This window comes from Thunnus thynnus, chromosome 8 (genome assembly GCF_963924715.1).
Source record: "Thunnus thynnus chromosome 8, fThuThy2.1, whole genome shotgun sequence".
Lineage (NCBI taxonomy): Eukaryota > Metazoa > Chordata > Actinopteri > Scombriformes > Scombridae > Thunnus > Thunnus thynnus.
The window spans coordinates 3,878,209-3,900,433 of NC_089524.1; the positions used below are offsets into that span (position 1 = coordinate 3,878,209).

At 35.8% G+C, this 22,225-nt stretch overlaps 1 protein-coding gene across 1 annotated transcript in view; it reads right to left on the reverse strand.

Annotated features, from left to right (window-relative positions):
• Positions 1 to 22,225, reverse strand: part of LOC137187341 (complement factor H-like) — a 47,006-nt gene that overhangs the window by 14,872 nt on the left and 9,909 nt on the right. Inside the window, exons 10-17 of the mRNA XM_067596167.1 lie at positions 19,902 to 20,081; positions 18,062 to 18,241; positions 17,426 to 17,590; positions 14,955 to 15,134; positions 14,050 to 14,229; positions 12,366 to 12,563; positions 11,042 to 11,221; positions 9,050 to 9,229 (exon numbers count right to left, since the gene is read on the reverse strand). Of these exons, the coding sequence (XP_067452268.1) occupies positions 9,050 to 9,229; positions 11,042 to 11,221; positions 12,366 to 12,563; positions 14,050 to 14,229; positions 14,955 to 15,134; positions 17,426 to 17,590; positions 18,062 to 18,241; positions 19,902 to 20,081 (1,443 nt within the window). The remainder of the gene's footprint in view (positions 1 to 9,049; positions 9,230 to 11,041; positions 11,222 to 12,365; positions 12,564 to 14,049; positions 14,230 to 14,954; positions 15,135 to 17,425; positions 17,591 to 18,061; positions 18,242 to 19,901; positions 20,082 to 22,225) is intronic.

Below are 22,225 nucleotides of genomic sequence, written 5' to 3' on the forward strand. Positions count from 1 at the left end.
TATGAGGCAGAAAAAGTCATACTGTTAGCTTCTGCCCAGCTGAGAGAGGACACACTGCACAGCCAGAAGATGGAAAAGACAGAACAGGAGAACGAGGGGATGCAAGAGGAGAAACAACAAGAAAATGAGGGGAAGTCAGAGAAGACACAAGAAAACGAGGAGAAGAAAGAAGAGAAACAACAACAAAATGAGGACAAGAAACAAAAGAAAGAAAGACAAAAACGGGAGAAGGAGCTGAAGAAACAGAGAGCTAAAGAAGAGAAGATGGAAAAGAAGAAAGAAAAAGAGGAGAAAATGGAAAAGAAGAAGAAAGAAAAAGAAGAGAAGATGGCACAGAAACAAAAAGAAAACAAGGAGAAGAAAAAAGGATTTTGGAGCTGGATGCGCAAGAAGAAGAGCGCCAGCGACAGAGAGGTGGAGGAAGCTGCTTGTTCAGTGCAGGCCGAACAACAAGCAGAACCCCTTCTCTCCACCCTCCCTCCCTCTCTCCATCCTTCCTCCTCTCCTCCATCTTTCTCACCCCCATCCTTCCTCCTTTCCTCGTCTTCCTTTACCCCCAACCTCTCTCCTCTCCACGCGCTACCTTTCTTCCCTCTCCGCCGACCTCTCTCCTCACCTCCACCCTCTCTCCACTCCCCCCTCCACCTTTCCTAACCTCCTTCCTTCCTTCTTTTCAGGGCGGCACGCGGGCTCAGTGATCAGCACTGCAGCCTCACAGAAACACCTCCACCTGCTTGTTTCTGCTTGTTTCTGTGTGGAGTTTGCATGTTCTCCTCGTGTCTGCGTGGGTTTTCTCCCACAACACAAAGACATGCAAGTTAGGCTGATTGGAAATTACTAAATTACACCTCAATTGATCACAAATACCTGATGAAAACACAAATAAAAAAAATAATTAAAAAAATAAAGTACAACTGTATGACTTTATACTGTGAATGTTAGAAAGTAGAAGCTCATGTCAAATATCATGTTATGATTTAAAAAAGATTAACGTTCCATTCAGAGAGGATCACAGGAGGAGGTGGGGAATATATATTATTCTCTGTGCTCCTCTGTAAGTGAACTCATGGTTCCTGACGCCATTTTAACCATGAAGAAATGAGATAGTCTGTAATAGACATGAATATTCAGCTGGACAAAGCCAAAGCATGAATATCAATATATGTTTCAGACTTAAACACTTGATTGTTATTATTCAGTGTGACTTTTTTCTGCCATCACTATGCATGTAGATGCAGAACTCTGAGTTAAACACACTCATCAAATAAATTACTGGAAGCAAATGAGAAACTGTGGAAAAAGTTCAATACTGGTGATTACAAATCGCATAAAGATACCACAATCATTCAGACTCAAATTGTTTTAAAAATGAATTAGTAGCTACAGTAAAACTTAAACTGCATTCACAAAAGTATAAGCTAGCTGTCAAATGACTTCTATTATTCATGCTGGGAAGAAACATAGTAACATTAAGTCCTCATAGGAAGCATCTACATATATACATACACACAACATGGGTGCAATGCAAACAGGAACTGCTAACAGATAATTCAGCATACATTTAATAGTGTAAATTAGCCAAAATGTAAACTAATATTGGCTGAAAGTTGGGGGCAAAGACAATACCAGTCCAGACCTGTAGCTAACGTTACAACAGCCCATTTAATGAACTTTTACTGTATGCAAAATTTTATGACATGTGTGTTTTGTCAACCATCTTTATGTAATGATGCCCTAAATAATTACGAAAACTGTGGTAATCAAAGACTGGAAACAATTTTATGCCATATCAATAATAAATATGAAGGGAAATGTAACTTACTGAGGCATTTTATATCTCAACCCATTCACCATAGAAGCAGGTTCTGTAAGGCACACAGCCCTACATGATGCTTATATATGTGAAAAATAGCATAAAATGTGAACATGTTCTGTTCAAAGTGGTTGACACTCTGGAATATGTTGGGTTAAAAATAATCTTTACAGTCTAAAGAGTGCAACCACAGCAAAGAATTAGTCAAAGGCTCAACAGGGATTGCAAAACTCTCTAGTACACAATTAGATCTGATATTTACTAACAAACCAGAAAGAATAATCAAAAGTTGATTACTGGTTTATCCGATCACAATCTAACTCTATTTGCAAGGAAACTGACAAAAATAGATTTAGGAATACTGTCAACCACTAAGACAAACACCTTTCACTGCAAACCTTAAGCTAAGCAAGATGAATTTGACAATGAAATTATTGGTTTGAAATGGGATGATATACTCTCTTTTGATGATCTGGATTACGGCTGTAACACATTTACTCATAAAATTATTTCTGTAAGGGAAAGATTTACTGTGAGGGTCCATAAAAAAATTTAGAAATAAAAATAACAAATCCTGGTTTAATGAAAACTTGTCAAGAGATGCAGCACTGAGGAAAGCAATGAAACCTGGAAGAGACACTGATATGCAGATTCATAGAGATTTGAGGAACAAAGCTATTCAAGTGTTGAGATTAGCTAAATCTTGTTTTTATCTTAACATAATAATTAATGAGGCAAAAGGAAAGAGTAAACTAATCAGGAAAAATATTGGTAATCTCACTAAGAAGGAGCCAAAGTTTTTAGGACACTTCCAATTGATTGTTCCTATAAGGACACTTTTGTGTTTTGTGTTGAGAAATGTTAAAGATATCAAAATTGACAGTGAGGAAACTACTCATATGCAGCGTGTCCTCTCTGGTCCGCCCACTGGACTGGTAAAATAAGACTAAAGGAATCAAAACAAGGATAAAATGTTGTGATTAAATATTGAGTGATGTAGCAGTTATAGTTAAAAATGAAATTTTTGAAAATTGAAATACATTTCTTTTAAAGTCGTGCTGACTGTCATGAAAAAAATGGAAAAATGGTGTCCATGTAGACAAATAGATGGATTAAATTTTGTGACTATTTCACAAATTGTCATGAGACTGGGTTGGCCTATAGATTAGATGACTGCATTGGGATCCTGCAGGACCCAACGCAAATCTTGTGTGAGTGGGCAGTTTTCACTTTGCTGTGGGTGGGAATGGGCGGTCAAAAAATATACTGTGGGTACCAGGATTTAGTCAGAAATCCAGCAGGAGCGGGTGGGAGCGGGATTAATAAAACAGTGAGGCGCAGGGCTAAAGGCCAGGTTTTCGAGCTAGCAGAGACCACTGAGACACAAGTAAATAACATCATCAGCTCCTTAAAGGGGCCTTCTTATGCTTTTCCTTATTTTCAGACATATATATAATGTCACAATGTGAGACGTTCATGTTAAAAGTGGCAGACGTGTCAAATAATGAGGTAAACGTATGTAGAAGTAATCCCTGTGAGCATGAAGCAACAGCTTCAGACTTATCTGAATGCTAAGTTTCCAATGTTTTTCTCTACTTTCAGCCTGAGCTGACATTGGCTCGTGACAAATTTCTTTATATGGTCATCTGCTCCACACACAGCGCAAGCTACCTTGCATTTAATAGAGCAAATCAAATTTAGGCTTGATGGACGTAGTTGGTGCTGTGTTTTTAGAGCTGTGTAAATTATTTGACACAGTCAATCATGACGTTTTAATTTTGAAACTCTCTAAATTTAACTTTTCATCTAGAGCACTGGCATGGATGTCGTCATATTTATGTAATAGGATATAAAGTGTTAAAGTTTGTGAAGCACTGTCAAGTAACATGAAATGCACAATGGGTGTTCCACAAGGGTCAATGTTAAGCCCCCTATTATTTAGCCTATATATATTAATGAGCTCCCTCAACAGTGTCATGACACAGACCTGCGAATGTATGCTGATGACACTGTTGTATACATACAACCAAATACAACTGAGTTAGCAGCTGCTAAGCTAACAATTGTTATGGAAAGGATCACACAGTGGCTTGATCAATCATGTCTCTGTCTGAATATTAATAAGACAAAAGGTGGGTTTTTCACTAAAAACATGGTATTACATCTGAACGTGGACATTATCATCAAAGGCGAAAGGATTGTAATAGCCGCTCTGGATCCAAATTTTAACCTTAAGAAACATGTTTAAAAAATGGTAAAAACCATAAAGTACAACTTAGCACACTTTAGACACATCAGAAACGGTCTATCTCTGGACACAGCCAAAATATTAATACATGCTATGATCCTTTCCCATATGTCTTATTGTACTACATGTTGGGGGCAAGCTGGTGAGATAGCCATACGACCTCTTGGGTCATTATATAAGCAAACTCTGGACAAAAAGCTGATGCATTACCATCACTGCAGGATATTAAAGAAATACAATTTATTGAGCTTTGAGAATTTTAGATGATATTCTAATTTGTGACTTGTTTATAAAATTTTTAATAGTTTGGCCGTTCCTCCATAACATGACTTTGTGCATTTTCATTCCGTTAGCTCTATAAAATCCTTCAGAATGTCGTCTATACGAGATTGTACCATACCATATCATTGCACTGCATTTGGGCAGTGAGCATTTTCTGTAAAAGCCACAACTCAGTGGAATGCTCTACCTGGTGACATGAAGAGCTGAAGTTCCATCAGTACGTTCAAAACAAAATGAAAAAATCTGTTAAAAACTACTCAGCTCTGTAACCACTGACTCTAAAGTTCATCTCATGGGCTTCTCATGAACGCAAATAATCTTGCTTTTAATTTGACAAGCTTACATTCTTAATTTCTAGTTGATATTGTGAGTGTATGTGATGTGTATTATGTGTCCTGTGTGTTTTTTGCTTTGTACTGTTTGTTATTGTGCTGTTATATGTTTTAATTGTAACCTCCTTGAGGGACTGCAGATGAAAATTAGCTATCAGATAACTCTGGTGCAGTACATCAAATGGTAACATTTATGTTTAACACTGTACATGGTCCCAATAATTACAATACAATTTTACTGTCACATTGATTTTTACCTCTGCAAGAAGGGAATGAATTATCCCACCAGCCATCTTTGCCACGTTTCATCTCTGACCTGCCAACAAGAATTGCCCCAGGACCATCACAGCTGAATGTAAGATCGTAGTCAGGAAGGATTGGATCATCATTTTCTGGCAAACCTTGTACTGTAATCCCTTGATCTGCAGATGGGGAGTAACAGCTCAGAGCTGAAACTAAACACAAACAGTCAGTCAGGCCACTGAAGGATAAAAAAGCTGAACAAGGCAACATTTTGATGTATTAATACACCCATCTCATCAGCCAACATCACAAAGTAGGGTTGCAACACAGCACTGAGATGAGATTCTGAGTTAAAACTAATTCTTGAGCACTAAAGCCCTTTTTAGACATGGATTGCTTGCTTCATCTGTATGTTAAAGTAATGGCTTTTTGACATATAAATGTGACTACAGTGCTCTGAAGAAGGCGGAATAAGACACGCATTATCGTCTCTCTCTTGCTGCTGTGTTTGCAATGAAAGTCCAAACTTGTCAGATTGTCATCACAATATTTATGGAAATGTGACTGGATGTTTTTTTAAGATGAGAAAATTTGCCATCAGATATGCAGTATGTAATGAAGGGCATGTCCGAAAGTTACTTATGTTTTCCACCTAAAGAAAGTCTAAAAAGGAAACGTATCTTTTGCAGCTTAGAACATTTCCCTTTTTATGTAACATGATTACTGCAGTCCTGCTACATGACCTAATATTTCCAAGGAGCTACAACAAGAATGGTCATTTAATCAGTGGTGAAAGAGTAGAACAGAAAGTCATTTAACTCATGGTAGCACATGCGCTGACAGACTGCCAGCCAGCCTCCAGCTGTACATACATATCTGATGGTTGGACTTGATATATAAACAGGAGCACAAGTAAAATTTATTATGTCCCCTTCTTGGTACTGAGCTTTGTTGGTCTTCTCTGACACATGGGCGCAAGGAACATCTGGGAGTTTCGCGCATGCTATCAAACAACGACATAACAACATGGTAAAAGAAGAGGATATATTGGTATTGTATTCTTTTTAGGACACATAGCAACTCTCAAATAATTATAAAATGTGAAGGTTTTAATATCTAAATCTTAATCAAGTTCACCCTTTGTTATACAAACCAACTCCTTGTATGAGCTACTGTATCTTATATTAATTTGTCTGGGGGAGGGGAGTTGGCCTGCACCCTTCTCAGCTGGTGTAAAGCAGGCTATTTGTTAGCCAGAGCAACTTTTCATGTTTAAATGGTGGGATGCATATATAATATACATTAATTCACAAAAATGATCATGGATATTAGCTCATAAAGTCGCTCATAATAGCAATACAAAGAAATAGAAGGGTAGAGGCAACAGAGAAAACAGAAGAAAAAAAAATGGGGTCATTAAGAGGATAAGTCAATCTGATGTCACAGACCAGGTGAACTGGCTTGTGCCCAAATTGCAATACATTTACACTAGTTAAGGTTAATGACATACTGTATGTGTACATAAATGTGGGTACTTTATAATCCAACATATATAGAAATGTAACATAAAGAACAGATTATTCTTCTCTTAACATTTAACACATTCCACCTGCAAAAACAATTAAGATGTTGTATTGGGGGCAATTTAGTGTTGCAAAAAAATCCATTATTTTGTATAGTCCACAATTGACAATTATTAAAGTCTTATGGAAACATTGGAACATAGATTTATCGATGCACATATAATTTTGAGACAATAATTTACCATCTACACACATATGCACTAATTCCTCTGTAATAAGGCAGTACTACACGTCAAAACATGCAGTTTACATGAGTCTTGAACGTCTCTTCCCTTGCATACAGTGTCCTCTTGGATAAATCGTAACACTTCAGTATTTTATAGAAGTCGGTCTTACTGTTCTGTGACTGTGATAAAGAAATCCCCACATTCCTCCACAGCTGAAGAAAGAAGAGTTAAAGACAGTTGCATGTTTCTTTGATAAATGCTGTTATCTGAGCAGAATTGGTATGCGTTTGTCCCCAGCGCATGTGCTTCAGGAGCAACATGAACTGCCCAATAGGATTGTACAAAGCATTGCGACACACCAACACACACTGATAATGAATGATCCAGAAGTGCTCAAATACAGCATCTGTGCATCCACATCTAATTCATACAAGGCTGTAAAGGAATGTGTTCTCAGCTAGAAAAATTAAAAGTTTGCTTGTTACTTTGTTAAAAAAAAAAGATTTGTTGTCTGGATTATGTTCACTGGCAATAAGAAAAGGTCATTGCTTTGGTTAAATATTGAAAAATTCAAGGTGTATCGTGCTTCAAGTCAATGCTGACTTTTTCAATACTTAAAGGATACAATATATTTTTTACTGTCAGCAAATCCCATGATTGTTGTTTCTATTGTTGTCCAAAAACTATTCAAAATGCATCAATAAGCCACACTGATGCACTGGCAGACATGCTCCTTCATTATAGTCAAAATGAGCACCGTATTTTGAGTCGATCACTCGCACACTGTCCTGCTGTCATAAATCTCACTAGTGCACCAAATCCGAGGCTTAAAAATGTACTCTGGTGTAAGTAATGTCTGCTAAAAACTACAGTGCACAATATACTTAAAGATTTACATCTTCAGAGAGAACAAATGGTCTTGGGGCTGAGAGCAACACACAGGCTAGGGAGGTTGAAAAGCTTGGTGTTTTAATTAGTTTCAAAACCTGCGCACATAAAAACCAGGTGCTTGCACATGATATGAGTGCACAGTTTCAGATTTGTGAAACCTTTTTTCTATTTGTGAAAACACATTCCACATTTCTCCATTTCATTGGTCATGGCCAAGTAGAGCTCCTCTTTCTCTCTTAAAAACAAAGGTAGAAATGTTTTACCTTTTAAAAATACAATCACAAAATATCTTCATAGAGTAAATTTTCTGTCTAGACCACATCTGTCTAAAGGTAGGGATGGAAAAATAAGTGAAATCGCCCTTTTTTCAGTTATCACAAATGTTTACTCGCATAAAACATATACATGTGTCTGATTGTGAAGGCAGAAAAAACAAAGTGAACAAACTGTATATGTTTTATTAAAATTGAAAACTGAAGTATAGACAGTGGACCAGTGCACAACTTGTCTAAAAATTAACTCTGATTATCTTTTACATGTTTGTCCAGACAGCTCATGTTTATCACTTCCAGCTGACTAAAACTCTTGATGGCAAGTTGGCAGGTCCATCACACCATCATTACACCTCTGACGTATTCTCACTCTGCCGTCATGTGTTGTTCCTCTGACACACTGGAACCCTATTACGTCATCATGGGCTGAATACAATTTATCTCCACTTATATGTATGAATTCAAGATTATGTGCTCTCAGGAGTTCTTTATCCACAGTGCAGGGTTCTGTAAAAGATAACAGATAAATAACATTCATGTGATGACTGAATGTACAGCATACTCCATATATGATTATTGTCAGTGTTGGTTAAAATATATATTTAGTGTGTAATCAGTATCATAATAAATTACAATACTCTGTATATAGAGCACACATTGCATGCCAGAAAACCATGAAACAGATGGGAAGGTTATATTGCCTTATTTTATACCTTTTTAGATTGATTAAGATACTGCACTACTTTAAATGATCTACAATGGAAAGTATCTATCTCAGCAGCTAGCTTTCATGGCTATATCTTTTTTTGTTTCAGCTGTCTATTGGTCTATCTCTGTAACAATTTAACATGTTGACTTACAGAAAAAATACATTTCTTCATGTAGTTACTGTATTTTGGCTTTGTACAGCACAATACTTTCTCTCAGGTACATATGAAATTTAAGAGTGGTTCTGACCTATCAAAAACACTCATTTGATCTTTTGTATTATCTGAATGAATTTGGAGTTTAAACATGATGCACAAATTAAGCAAAATAAAACATATAATAAAAACAAACTTGATGCAAAATTATATCCTGTGCACCATATCATCGTGGCTTGCCAATTAGATTTTACTTTGGCACAGGAACTTATACATTTCAGTAGTTTCAATTAATGTTTTTATCTATGTAAAATAATTACGCAAAATGCAAGATTAAAATATGAATATGACTTACGGAGGCATTTCATCTCTCCAGTCCATTCACCATTGTTGCAGGTTTGGTAAGGCTCGCCCTCCATGATGTAGTATCGCTGACATATGTATTCAACTCTTTCATTATGCTCATATCGAGGTTTAGCACTGGTCGTGGTGTCTCCATTTGCAAGGACAGGTGGTCTTTCACAGCCTGCAGGAACTAAAAGAATGTGGGTGATAACAGAGAAAGTAGAAGTTTAGACATTATTGAGGTGAAAATATGACATTTTTCTAGAGTGACAGATGTTTGACTGTGATTTGCAGTTACACGATATTTTGCAGTCACATGTTTTGTGGCCTTAAAAGTGAATGTAAATGGAAACAACTAAAAAAATAAATACAAATAAGTCATTTTCAGAAAAGCTCTTGTAAGTCTTTCTTATAAAAGCCTGTATGTCTATATGTTTCCATTGTGACTTTTAATGACTATATGTACAGTCAGTATTAACATGTGCTGTTTATCTGGGCATGTTATTGTGATAACAAGATATGATTTAGTCTTTGTATTTACATCTGGTATTAATTAGCACTCTCTTTATCTTGACACTGTGATCAGATCACAGATCAAGAACAAGCTAAAGGAAAAGGAGAAGTAAACCAACTGGCACATCAGCTGTTTGCTCCTGTTTTATGGAAATAGTTGAGAAAGATGAGAAAAAAAAGCTCTGACAAGGGAAATGAAGCTGAATTTATTTTAGGAAATCAGTATTCTACAAGGTTTATGCCGTTAAATCAAAATTGATTAACAGATATTTAATGTATTATTAATTTATATTAAATAAAATAAATATTTAATAGGTTAATATTATGCGTGCTCATGAGTTCTCTATCCAAGGTGCAGGGTTCTGTAAAAGATAACAGATAAATAACATTCATGTGATGACTGAATGTACAGCATACTCCATATATGATTGTTGCCAATGTTGGGTAAAAATATATGTTTAGTATGTAATCAGTATCATCATCTTTCTTGTTATCAATAAAAATCAATACACAATTTAAATGTAATTATATGTGATTTAAAAGATATCAAATCACATGAATTTCACCAGAATTTCACCAGTATCATATTAAATTACAATATTCTGTATAGAGAACACACATTGCAGGCCAGCAAACCACGAAACAGATAGGAAGGTTATATTGCCTTTATTTTATGTCTGTTTAGGTTGGTTAAGAACCTAAAACCCCCCAAAATGTAGATACTGCAGTACTAATCTGCAGTGGAAACTATCTATGTACAAACAAAATGTGTTCTTTCATCTTTCTTGTCCATTTGAACGGTTAAAAAAATCCATACACAATTTAAATGTAATTATATTTGAATTAAGAAAAACCTAAAACCTAGAAAAATGCAGATACTGCACTACTTTAAACTATCTGCAATCGAAAGTGTCTATCTCACCAGCTAGCTTTCACTTAATGTATCGCTTTTTTTTCAGCTGTCTATCTCTGTAACAATTTAACATGTTGACTTACAGAAATTAAACATTTCTTCAACATAATCTTTATATTGTAATAACAGATTCCAAAAAGTCAGATTCCTGTCTCAATTTAATTTTCACCAAATATGTAGTTACTGTATTTTGGCTTTGTACAGCAGAGTTGTGATATTGTCAGCATAATTTGCAGCATTCACCAGTTTTCTGGTACTTTCTCTCAGGTACATATGGAATTTAACAGTGTTTCTGACCTGTCAAAAACACTCATGTAATCTTTCGTATTATCTGAATGAATTTGGAGGTTAAACATGATGCACAAATTAACCAAAATAAAACATATAATGAAAACAAACTTGATGCAAAATTATATCCTGTGCACCATATCATCCTGGCTTGCCAATTAGATTTGATTATGTTATCAGCATATTTTGGCAGAGCAACTTATAACAGTAGTTTCAATTAATGTTTTTATCTATGTAAAATTATTACGCAAAATGCAAGATTAAAATATGAAGGGAATTATGACTTACAGCGGCATCTCATCTCTCCAGTCCATTCACCATTGTTGCAGGTTTTGAAAGGCTTGCCCTCTATGACGAAGCGATTCTTACACATGTATTCAACTCTTTCATCATGCTCATAGTGATGTTTAGTGGTGGTCTTGGTGAATCCATTTGCAAGGCGAGGTGGTATTCCACAGCGCAAAGAAACTAAAAGAATGTGGGTGATAACAGAGAAAGTAGAAGTTTAGACATTATTATGACATTGTTACCTAGAGTGACAGATCTTTGTCTGTGATCTGCAGTTATCGCGGTCACATGATTTGTGGCCTTCAAAGTGAATGTAAATGTAAACAACCACAAAAATAAATATAAATTAATAGTTTCCAGAAAAACTCTGTAATTATTTTTCTCATGGTCTTTATGTCTATATGTATATCTATTGTTATTCATATGACCACATTTACATCCTGATATTAACATGCTTTTAATCTGGCTACATTATCAAGATAATGACATCTGATGACGGGTCTTTGCATCTTGGATCTCAATATACAAATTAGGTAGACGGAACCTTTCAGACTTGTCAATATACAGTACATGGCATGTCGCAAGTCAAGGCACGCAATGCAGGATACACCAGGTGGACCAGTATGACATGCAAGGCAAAGTTCTCTTGGCAGAATGGAGATAGCTGTATAGATTCATAGAATGATTTTCAGCAACCTTGCTGACTAGGCTAACACCATTCAAGTTCAAATGTATTGTCATTTAAACCATACATTGGCATATATAACAGAATGAAAACATAACGTATCCAGCGAGGCCACAACTTTCACTTTTTTAAGCATTTTTACCCAGATATATAACCTGTCATGTGTTGAAAATATTATATATAAATATAATGTTGGTGGAGACCAAAACGGAGATAAAAGAAATTGAATGTTGGACTTTTATTTGGCAGGAAGCCAGAAACACGACTACAAATGATTGCTATTGTTGCTCTGTTTTTGCTGGATGTGCAACCTTTTGCTAAAGTTTCCCACATCAACTTATAAGGCGATAATATGTCAGTGTTGTGTTCACAGCTTGTTTCTGAAGCCCCCTAGTGGCAAAAACTCAATAACTACAGGTTTGATTCCACTTATCTGAAAAACAATATACTGTATGTTTCTTCAAACCTCTTCAAAATCTTAAACAAATTACTCCACAGCCATTGCAATTCTAACATCTTTCAAAATCAATAGTAAACGGGCGTTAACTTTGTCAACAAAATGGATCATAACATGCTCTACAATAAAATTAGAAAAGGTTTTTATATGGATATTTTGTACACTGTTGCACTGATTTTTACCTCTGCAAGAAGGGAATGGTTTATCCCACCGTCCATCTTTGCCACATATCAGCACTGAACTACCAACAAGAATTGTCCCAGGACCATCACAGCTAAATGTGAGTATGTGATCAGGAACGATGGGATCATCATTTTCTGGCAAACCTTTTACTGTTATCCCTCCATTTGCAGGCGGGGCATCACAGCTCGAAGCTGGAACTAAACACAAACAGTCAGTCAGGCCCACTGAAGGAAAAAAAAGCTGAACAGGGCAACAGTTTAGATGTATAAATGTATAAATACAACAATTTCATCAGCCAACATTAAAAAGTACTTTCGCAACAGAGAGAAGAGCCTAACGCTACTGAGATCCTTTAGATTGAGGCCAAAATGCAAAATTTGTGTCTCCTAAATAATAGGCATCAACCAAAAGAAATGCTACACCTACAACTGCTAAACTTTTTTACCTTCAACTCAGTAGACATAGAAAAAAACCCCATACATCATTTATGCGTTGCTTTGAAGATTGATGTTTACTTGCTAGCAATTGCAGTCAGTAACATAATGCAATGGTCTTAATAGACCTTTCAGTACCCTAATCTGATTTTCATTTACTTTTTTTTTATTCAAATATTTATAAATGTTAGCATGTATATTGAAATCATCATGTTCAACTACTAACAATTCACCGTTTACAAGTAGATCTGTGCCAATAATCAAACAACCGTACTTCTCAATTCTGAGTTACAACTTAAAATGTACTCATTCACAGTATTTCATAGCTTTAATTTTGTGTATAAGAGATGATAGTCAGATAAAATAAATGTGATTACAGTGCTATTAAGAAGGTGGAACAAGATACACATTTAACATCTCTTTCTCTCTTTCTCATTTGACATTGTGCTGCTGTAGCCTTCATGTTAAAGAAGACACATTATGCACATGTCCAGATCCATATTTTTATTCTGAGGCTCTACTGAAATGTCTTTGCATGATGTGACAACCTCAGCAACAAAGATTATGGAACAGACAGATGTTTATGGACATCTGTGATGAGCCAATCTCTTCTCTTAGGGAAGTGTTTAGGGCAGGCTGCCTTGCATGGACCATTTTTACATATGTTCAACTCAAGTTTTGGAACTTGGAACCATGTTTAACATGGATATCAAACATCATGACAGTAACAGAAGATCACAAAAAGTATGTGTCCCCTTTAATTTGACACCACTCCACTTTGTAAAGAATATTTTTATGCAAACGAAACAATTTTATATGCCACTGGCTCTTCCCTTTATCGGCCATTGCAAACCTAATGAACCTAATAAAATGACAAAATATATTGTTGTTTATACCCTCCACAACAACACATATAAGGGTTTTCTGATCTGATGCCACTATCCACAGGAAGAAATTGCAGTTTCAAAATGAAAAATGTTTTCTGGGCGCTCATTCAAGGATTAGACTAACGTATTAAACTGTTATTACATTTACATAATGAACCTTGTGTCTGAAAAGGACTTCTGTTTTTGTCTTACAAAGTCTAAAATGATAATAGATCTTTTTAAAAAATATGATCATTTTTATAACAGTTCCTGTTTTGGATTAGTGGATTACTGCAGTCCTTTGCTATCATCCAATATATCTACAATTGGAGTAGTCACTCAGTCGGTGGTGAAAGAGTATAAAAGAAAACCATTTAACTTACAATAGCACGCTCCCCGATGGACTGCCAGCCAGCCTGTGCTTGTACATACGTATTTGATGGTTGGACCTGATATATAACCAGGGTCACAAGTGAAATGTATCATGTCTCCTTCTTGGTACTCAGCTTTCTTGGTCTCCTCTGAAATGCTGGCGTGAGGAACATCTGGGAGCTCCGAACATGCTAACAAATAACATGGTAACATGGGAAAAGAAGAAAAAATTGTACACATTGTCTCATCATTCAGATATCTAATGAAGATCTAATTGACACAGTACAGCATTAAAAATAATTAGGTCTCCAAGAACCCAAAAGGGAGTAAAGTATTCATCAGCATCCAGTAGGCTCACAGAGAGTATATATTCATAGTCTGCCCATCTAAGATTGACTGATCATCTACTAGAAGGGTAGAGACGATAATTATGACTCTGTTTCATTCGTTCCCAAGCCACAGTAAAGCAGACCTGATACAGTATGACTTAAAGGTAATGTCTTGGGTTCTTTGGGGTGATTGTAGATTAGTAGGTTAAGGGGGTGGCTGTTGATGACAAGGTTGGTAGTTTGATCCAAGAAGTATTCCTGTCTGCATGTATAAGTTTTCCTGAGGTAGACAAAATTGTTCCCATGATACATTTATGAAAAAAAATTCTGAATATAATGTAATGAATGTAATGTTCAAGGTTCAGCTTTGTTGTAATCATACAATACAGAATTGCACAATGAAATGCAGTTTAGTATCTGCTGGGAGTGCAGTCCTTCTGTGGAGGCAGCGGTTAATAAATGGCCTCTTTTAATAGGGCCTATGTTGATAGGCTTATTTGAGTGTATGGATGCATTAAGATGAGACCATGTTGAATCTTTTACACTTGAACTGCAACAACAGTAGTCAGTAAAGCAACTTAACTCACAGTAGCACGTTTCCTGCCGGACTGCCAGCCAGCCTTCACGTGTGCAAACATATTTGGAGGTTTCATACGATATATAACCGGGTTCACAAGTAAAATGTATCACATCATGTTGTTGGTACTCAGATTTTTTGGTCTCTTCTGACACATGGGCATGAGGAACATCTGGGAGCCTCGAACATGCTGAGAGACAAAAACATGGCAACATGACAAAAGTTCCACTCTTACACTGTATCATCAATAGTTTGCCTTATATATGATAGTAAAGAGATGAGGGGGAGCTGGACACAACTATAAAATCAATGGATATCCACATCACTGAATGGCTCCTAAAATAATTATAAAGATTATGTGAACAATTTTCACATGATCCCCATCAAGTATACCTTTTTTCCATACACTCCACCTTTTATATTAGGTACACATCTGAGTAGCTAAAGAAATTTTTATGTTGAAATAGTGAAATGAATTTATAATATATATATGAAAAGCTAAAAATACATCATAAAGACATTATAACAATGATGCAAAGCTGTTACATTAGTTAATGCAGAATCCATTTTAATAATCCAATCCTTTACATGTGAATATTTTAGATGTTTCATGTGACAAAAAAAAAAAAAAAAAATCAAGAAAATAGATTTTTTTGAGAGTCAGTCAATGTTGCAAAAATCCTTCACTTCTATGATAAGCAAATTTTTTATTTTTCAGAGTCATGTAAATAGGAAGAGATTTAGCTATGTGACAGTGTGCAAATATAAACGGTGCTCATTTGCACTAATTCCTCTTCGTCTTGGTTTAACATAAGCCCTGTTTGTATCTCAAAGCTACACCTGAGAAATTAAAAACTCCTACTTACCATTCTGTGATAAAGAAACTGCCACATTCCCCCACAGTTGGAGGAGAAGAAAGATTAAAGACAACTGCATGCTCTTGTGACAAATGCTGTTTTCTGAGCAGAACTCCTGTGTGTTTGTCTCCAGCTCGTGTCCTCAGGGGACACTGAGTGTCGCAACATGCACTGCCCAGTGCGATTGCACAAGGTTTTATGAACACAACATGATAAATGGCACATTCAATTTATACACTCATATTCTGTATCCTATCAATACTGTAAAGGAATTTGTTCTCAGTCAGAAAACTTAAAACGTTTAGGTGTTTGAAATAGTTTACAGTCTTTCATCTTTCATCCATTGCTGCCTTGATCATGTTCACTGGTCATGTTTTTGAAGTTCAGGAAATGAAACATTCTGAACAGAAGTTGTAAGGAGGTGGTTGGGGTTCCTGTCCTGTCGTCCACATGTTGTTAGGTTTATACCACTCAAACACTTTGTTACGGTCAGGGAAAAGTTGTAGTTTTGGTTAAATATTTTCCGGTGACAATATTTTTTTAACTGTCAACTGTCAACTTTGAGTTGACCCCTCATGCACTATTCTGGTGTCATGAATCTCACCAAATGCGAGGCTGAAAATAACCTTAAAAATACACAATTTACTCCAGTTTAAGTAACGTTTGCTAAAAACAGTGCAGTATAGCCCATACCTATGACCCATTTTTAAAGATCAGAGTGAACAAATGGGCTTGGGGCTGAGAGCAACAGATTGGCTGGGGAGGTCAAAAAGCATTGAGGGATGGACTAGCTAGCCAGCTTTATCCTTAAAGTACAGTTCTTGAGTAAATGTACTTTCCACTACTGATCATTGCATCCACAGAAGCATCCATTTCAAGCATCTCAGGGTAGGAAAATGGTCATAATGGCCCCAAACTTAGGATTTAAGAACGTGGTTGCAAAGGTGGAAAGTATTGAGAGATGGATTGATGAATTGTTTTTGGTCTTTTCATGAGATTCATCAACAATAACAAAAACACATCTTTAACCAAGACCATGATCTTTCCCTAACTTTAACTAAGTGCTTTGAGTTCCCTCAAAATAACCAGAAACGTGTTAATCATGCTTTTGTTGCCAGAAGAAGATGTTGGAAAATCACACAAAATGCATTGATGTTGATCATTTTGAAGATTTTTTCAGTGTGAGCATTGTTAATTGACAGTGAAGAGTTTCCAGATGCATTCAATATAAACCTTTACTCTTTATGTTGATAATCACTGACTTGTTGTCATTAAGTATATTTTCAAAATATATTTGTAACTGAGGATGCGTTAGTTATTTATTTTCCCCAGGAAAGCTGATCTGACTCTCCCTCTTGTAACACTGAAGACTCAAGATGGGACACATTGACTTTATTGTCATAGTGCATATACATGCATCTGATTATAGAGGCAGAAAACAGACAAAGTGAACAAACTGTATATGTTTTATTAAAATTGAAAACTGAAGTATAGACAGTGGACCAGTGCACAACTTGTCTAAAAATTAACTCTGATTATCTTTTACATGTTTGTCCAGACAGCTCATGTTTAACACTTCCAGCTGACTAAAACTCTTAATGGCAAGTTGGCAGGTTCATCACACCATAAATACACTTCTGACGCATTCCCACTATGCCGTCATGTGTTGTTCCTTCGACACACTCAAACCCTATTACATCATCATGGGCTGAATACAATTTATCTCCATCTATATGTTTGAATTTAAGATTATGTGTTTCCAGGAGTTCTTTATCCACAGTGCAGGGTTCTGTAAAAGATAACAGATAAATAACATTCATGTGATGACTGAATGTACAGCATACTCCACATATGATTATTGTCAGTGTTGGGTAAAAATATATATTTAGTAGATTTATGTAAATTTATGTAATTTATGTAGATTTATGTAATCAGTATCATATTAAATTACAATACTCTGTATATAGAGCACACATTGCATGCCAGAAAACCATGAAACAGATAGGAAGGTTATATTGCCTTATTTTATACCTTTTTAGATTGATTAAGATACTGCACTACTTTAAATGATCTACAATGGAAAGTATCTATCTCAGCAGCTAGCTTTCATGGCTATATCTTTTTTTTTCTTCTTTTTTTTCTTTTTTTCTTTGTTTCAGCTGTCTATTGGTCTATCTCTGTAACATTTTAACATGTTGACTTACAGAAATAACAGAAACTTATACATTAGATTAAAGATTAAAATATGAATATGACTTACTGAGGCATATTATCTCTCCAGTCCATTCACCATTGTTGCAGGTTTGGTAAGGCTCACCCTCCATGACGTAGAATTTCTGACATATGTATTCAACTTTTTCATTATGCTCATATCGAAGTTTAACACTGGTCGTGGTGTCTCCATTTGCAAGGACAGGTGGTCTTTCACAGCCTGCAGGAACTAAAAGAATGTGGGTGATAACAGAGAAAGTAGAAGTTTAGACATTATTGAGGTGAAAATATGACATTTTTCTAGAGTGACAGATGTTTGACTGTGATTTGCAGTTACACAATATTTTGCAGTCACATGTTTTGTGGCCTTAAAAGTGAATGTAAATGGAAACAACTAAAAAAATAAATACAAATAAGTCATTTTCAGAAAAGCTCTTGTAAGTCTTTCTTATAAAAGCCTGTATATCTATATGTTTCCATTGTGACTTTTAATGACTATATGTACAGTAAGTATTAACATGTGCTGTTTATCTGGGCATGTTATTCTGATAACAAGATATGATTTAGTCTTTGTATTTACATCTGGTATTAATTAGCACTCTCTTTATCTTGACACTGTGATCAGATCACAGATCAAGAACAAGCTAAAGGAAAAGGAGAACTAAACCAACTGGCACATCAGCTGTTTGCTCCTGTTTTATGGAAATAGTTGAGAAAGATGAGAACAAATGTTTTGACAAGGGAAATGAAGCTGAATTTCTTTTAGGAAAATCAGTATTCTACAAGGTTTATGCCGTCAAATTAAAATTGATTAACAGATATTTAATGTATTATTAATTTATATTAAATAAAGTAAATATTTAATAGGTTAACATTATGTGTGCTCATGAGTTCTCTATCCAAGGTGCAGGGTTCTGTAAAAGATAACAGATAAATAACATTCATGTGATGACTGAATGTACAGCATACTCCATATATGATTGTTGCCAATGTTGGGTAAAAATATATGTTTAGTATGTAATCAGTATCATCATCTTTCTTGTCCATTTAAATGGTTAAAAAATCAATAAAAATCAATACACAATTTAAAAGTAATTATATGTGATTTACCAGAATTTCATCAGTATCATATTAAATTACGATATTCTGCATAGAGAGCACACATTGCAAGCCAGCAAACCACGAAACAGATAGGAAGGTTATATTGCCTTTATGTTATGTCTGTTTAGGTTGGTTAAGAACCTAAAACCCCCTAAAATGTAGATACTGCACTACTTTAAACTATATGCAATCGAAAGGGTCTATCTCACCAGCTAGCTTTCACTTGATGTATCGCTTTTGTTTCAGCTGTCTGTCGGTCTATCTCTGTAACAATTTAACATGTTGACTTACAGAAATTAAACATTTCTTTAACATAATCTTTATATTGTAATAACAGATTCCAAAAAGTCAGATTCCTGTCTCAACTTAATTTTCACCAAATATGTAGTTACTGTATTTTGGCTTTGTACAGCAGAGTTGTGATAATATCAGCATAATTTGCAGCATTCACCAGTTTTCTGGTACTTTCTCTCAGGTACATATGGAATTTAACAGTGTTTCTGACCTGTCAAAAACACTCATTTAATCTTTTGTATTATCTGAATGAATTTGGAGGTTAAACATGATGCACAAATTAACCAAAATAAAACATATAATGAAAACAAACTTGATGCAAAATTATATCCTGTGCACCATATCATCCTGGCTTGCCAATTAGATTTGATTATGTTATCAGCATATTTTGGCAGAGCAACTTATACTTTACAGTAGTTTCAATTAATGTTTTTATCTATGTAAAATTATTACGCAAAATGCAAGATTAAAATATGAAGGGAATTATGACTTACAGCGGCATCTCATCTCTCCAGTCCATTCACCATTGTTGCAGGTTTTGAAAGGCTTGCCCTCCATGACGTAGCGCTTCTTACACATGTATTCAACTTTTTCATCATGCTCATAGTGATGTTTAGTAGTGGTCTTGGTGAATCCATTTGTAAGGCGGGGTGGTATTCCACAGCGCAAAGAAACTAAAAGAATGTGGGTGATAACAGAGAAAGTAGAAGTTTAGACATTATTATGACATTGTTACCTAGAGTGACAGATCTTTGTCTGTGATCTGCAGTTATTGCTGTCACATGATTTGTGGCCTTTAAAGTGAATGTAAATGTAAACAACCACAAAAATAAATATAAATTAATAGTTTCCAGAAAAACTGTAATTATTTTTCTCATGGTCTTTATGTCTATATGTATATCTATTGTTATTAATATGACCACATTTACATCCTGATATTAACATGCTTTTCATCTGGCTACATTATCAAGATAATGACATCTGATGACGGGCCTTTGCATTTTGGATCTCAATATACAAATTAGGTAGACGGAACCTTTCAGACTTGTCAATATACAGTACACGCCATGTCACAAGTCAAGGCACGCAATGCAGGATACACCAGGTGGACCAGTATGACATGCAAGGCAAAGTTCTCTTGGCAGAATGGAGATAGCTGTATAGATTCATAGAATGATTTTCAGCAACCTTGCTGACTAGGCTAACACCATTCAAGTTCAAATGTATTGTCATTGGCATATATAACAGAATGAAAACATGACGTATCCAGAGGGGCCACAACTTTCACTTTTTTACGCAGTTTTACCCAGATATATAATCTGTCATGTGTTGAAAATATGGTAATCCAATGCCATTAAAATTAAGGTTACATTCTACATAATTTAAACTTTTCAAATGATTTTACTCCAGATTTAACAGATGGCTAGATGTAAACAAACAAACAAGCAAACAACAACCATGCATTCTCCACTGCTTATTTGGGTCCAGGTCAGCAGAATGAGCAAGGTAACCAAGACTTCTTTCTCCCCAGCAACGTCCTCCGGCTTCTCCTGAGGGACCCTAAAATATTCCCAAACTATATGAGATACAAAATCCCTCCAGCATGTTCTGGGTCTGCCCTGGGGTCTCCTACCAGCTGAATGTGCCCAGGCCACCCCTAAATGGAGACATTCTTATTCTTTCAGTCACTACCCAAACCTTATGAACATAGGTGAGAGTTGGAATGTAGATGAACTAGTAAATTGAAAGCTTTGCCTTCAAGCTAAAGAAAAATAAAAGGAAAATCCATGAGTCTTTGTTCCATGAAATCAATTTAACTTTTATACATCTTGGTTGAATCCTTAAGATCCACTTGCATTATGAATGACATACAAACTACAGACTGTCCGGGGACCGAGTGGTTTTCCTACACAGAGCAGATGGTCAACCATCACCCCACGAATCTCTTACTAGCTTGCTACTCTGGACTATAGGTTTGATGATTTATAATCAGCTAACAAATAAGCCCAGCTGGGTTTACGGACATTTCACATCCATGCCATGGAGGTCAGACAGAGTTGATGCATTATTGTTATTCTTTTCCAAAATTCTGTGTCATAACCAATTTCACACTAGTGTGTTGAGAGTGAAAACCTTCCACATTGATGTATATCTTCATCTGCTGGAGGGGATGACTGCTGACTGTGAGCAAGCCAAATATCTGTGCTTTTGCTGTCAGTGTAAATGCTTCCAGTTAAATTCTGCCACCGCAGTGATGGCAGTGTTGCTTTAGAGTGCAACACATAAATCAGCCAGCAGATTTGTCTATACTGTAAAAGGAAATCAGTGCTGATGGAGAGGCTTGCTAGCACTAGCACTACTTTGGCTACCCGCGTTGTTCATGTGACCCTCGCCTTGTACTTATGTCATAGCGGTCCCTTGAGAGTCTCCCAGAGTGATACTGCTGTACAGACTCTGCTTATTTTTCCTTTGCAGAGGAAGGATTCGGCTATATCTTTCTTAGCTTGGCAGCTTGAGATAGCAGGAAGAGACAGAGTTATAAATTGCATTTAAATCTGGCTGAGATGTGGTCTGGCTGATTCAGTCCTATGTTGCATTTTATCTGTAATGAAATGCATTTTTCCCTATTCATGTAAAATATCCAGATTACATGTTAATACCCGGTAAAATGGGGTCTAAATTATTTATATAAAACATGAAACACTAAGAATAACTGCTATATTTCAAGAAGAAGAAAATGGCAGCACAAAAGATAATATGCATGAAATTGACATGTTTCTCACAAATAAAAAGCTGGTTTAAATGTGATGTGGCTTTA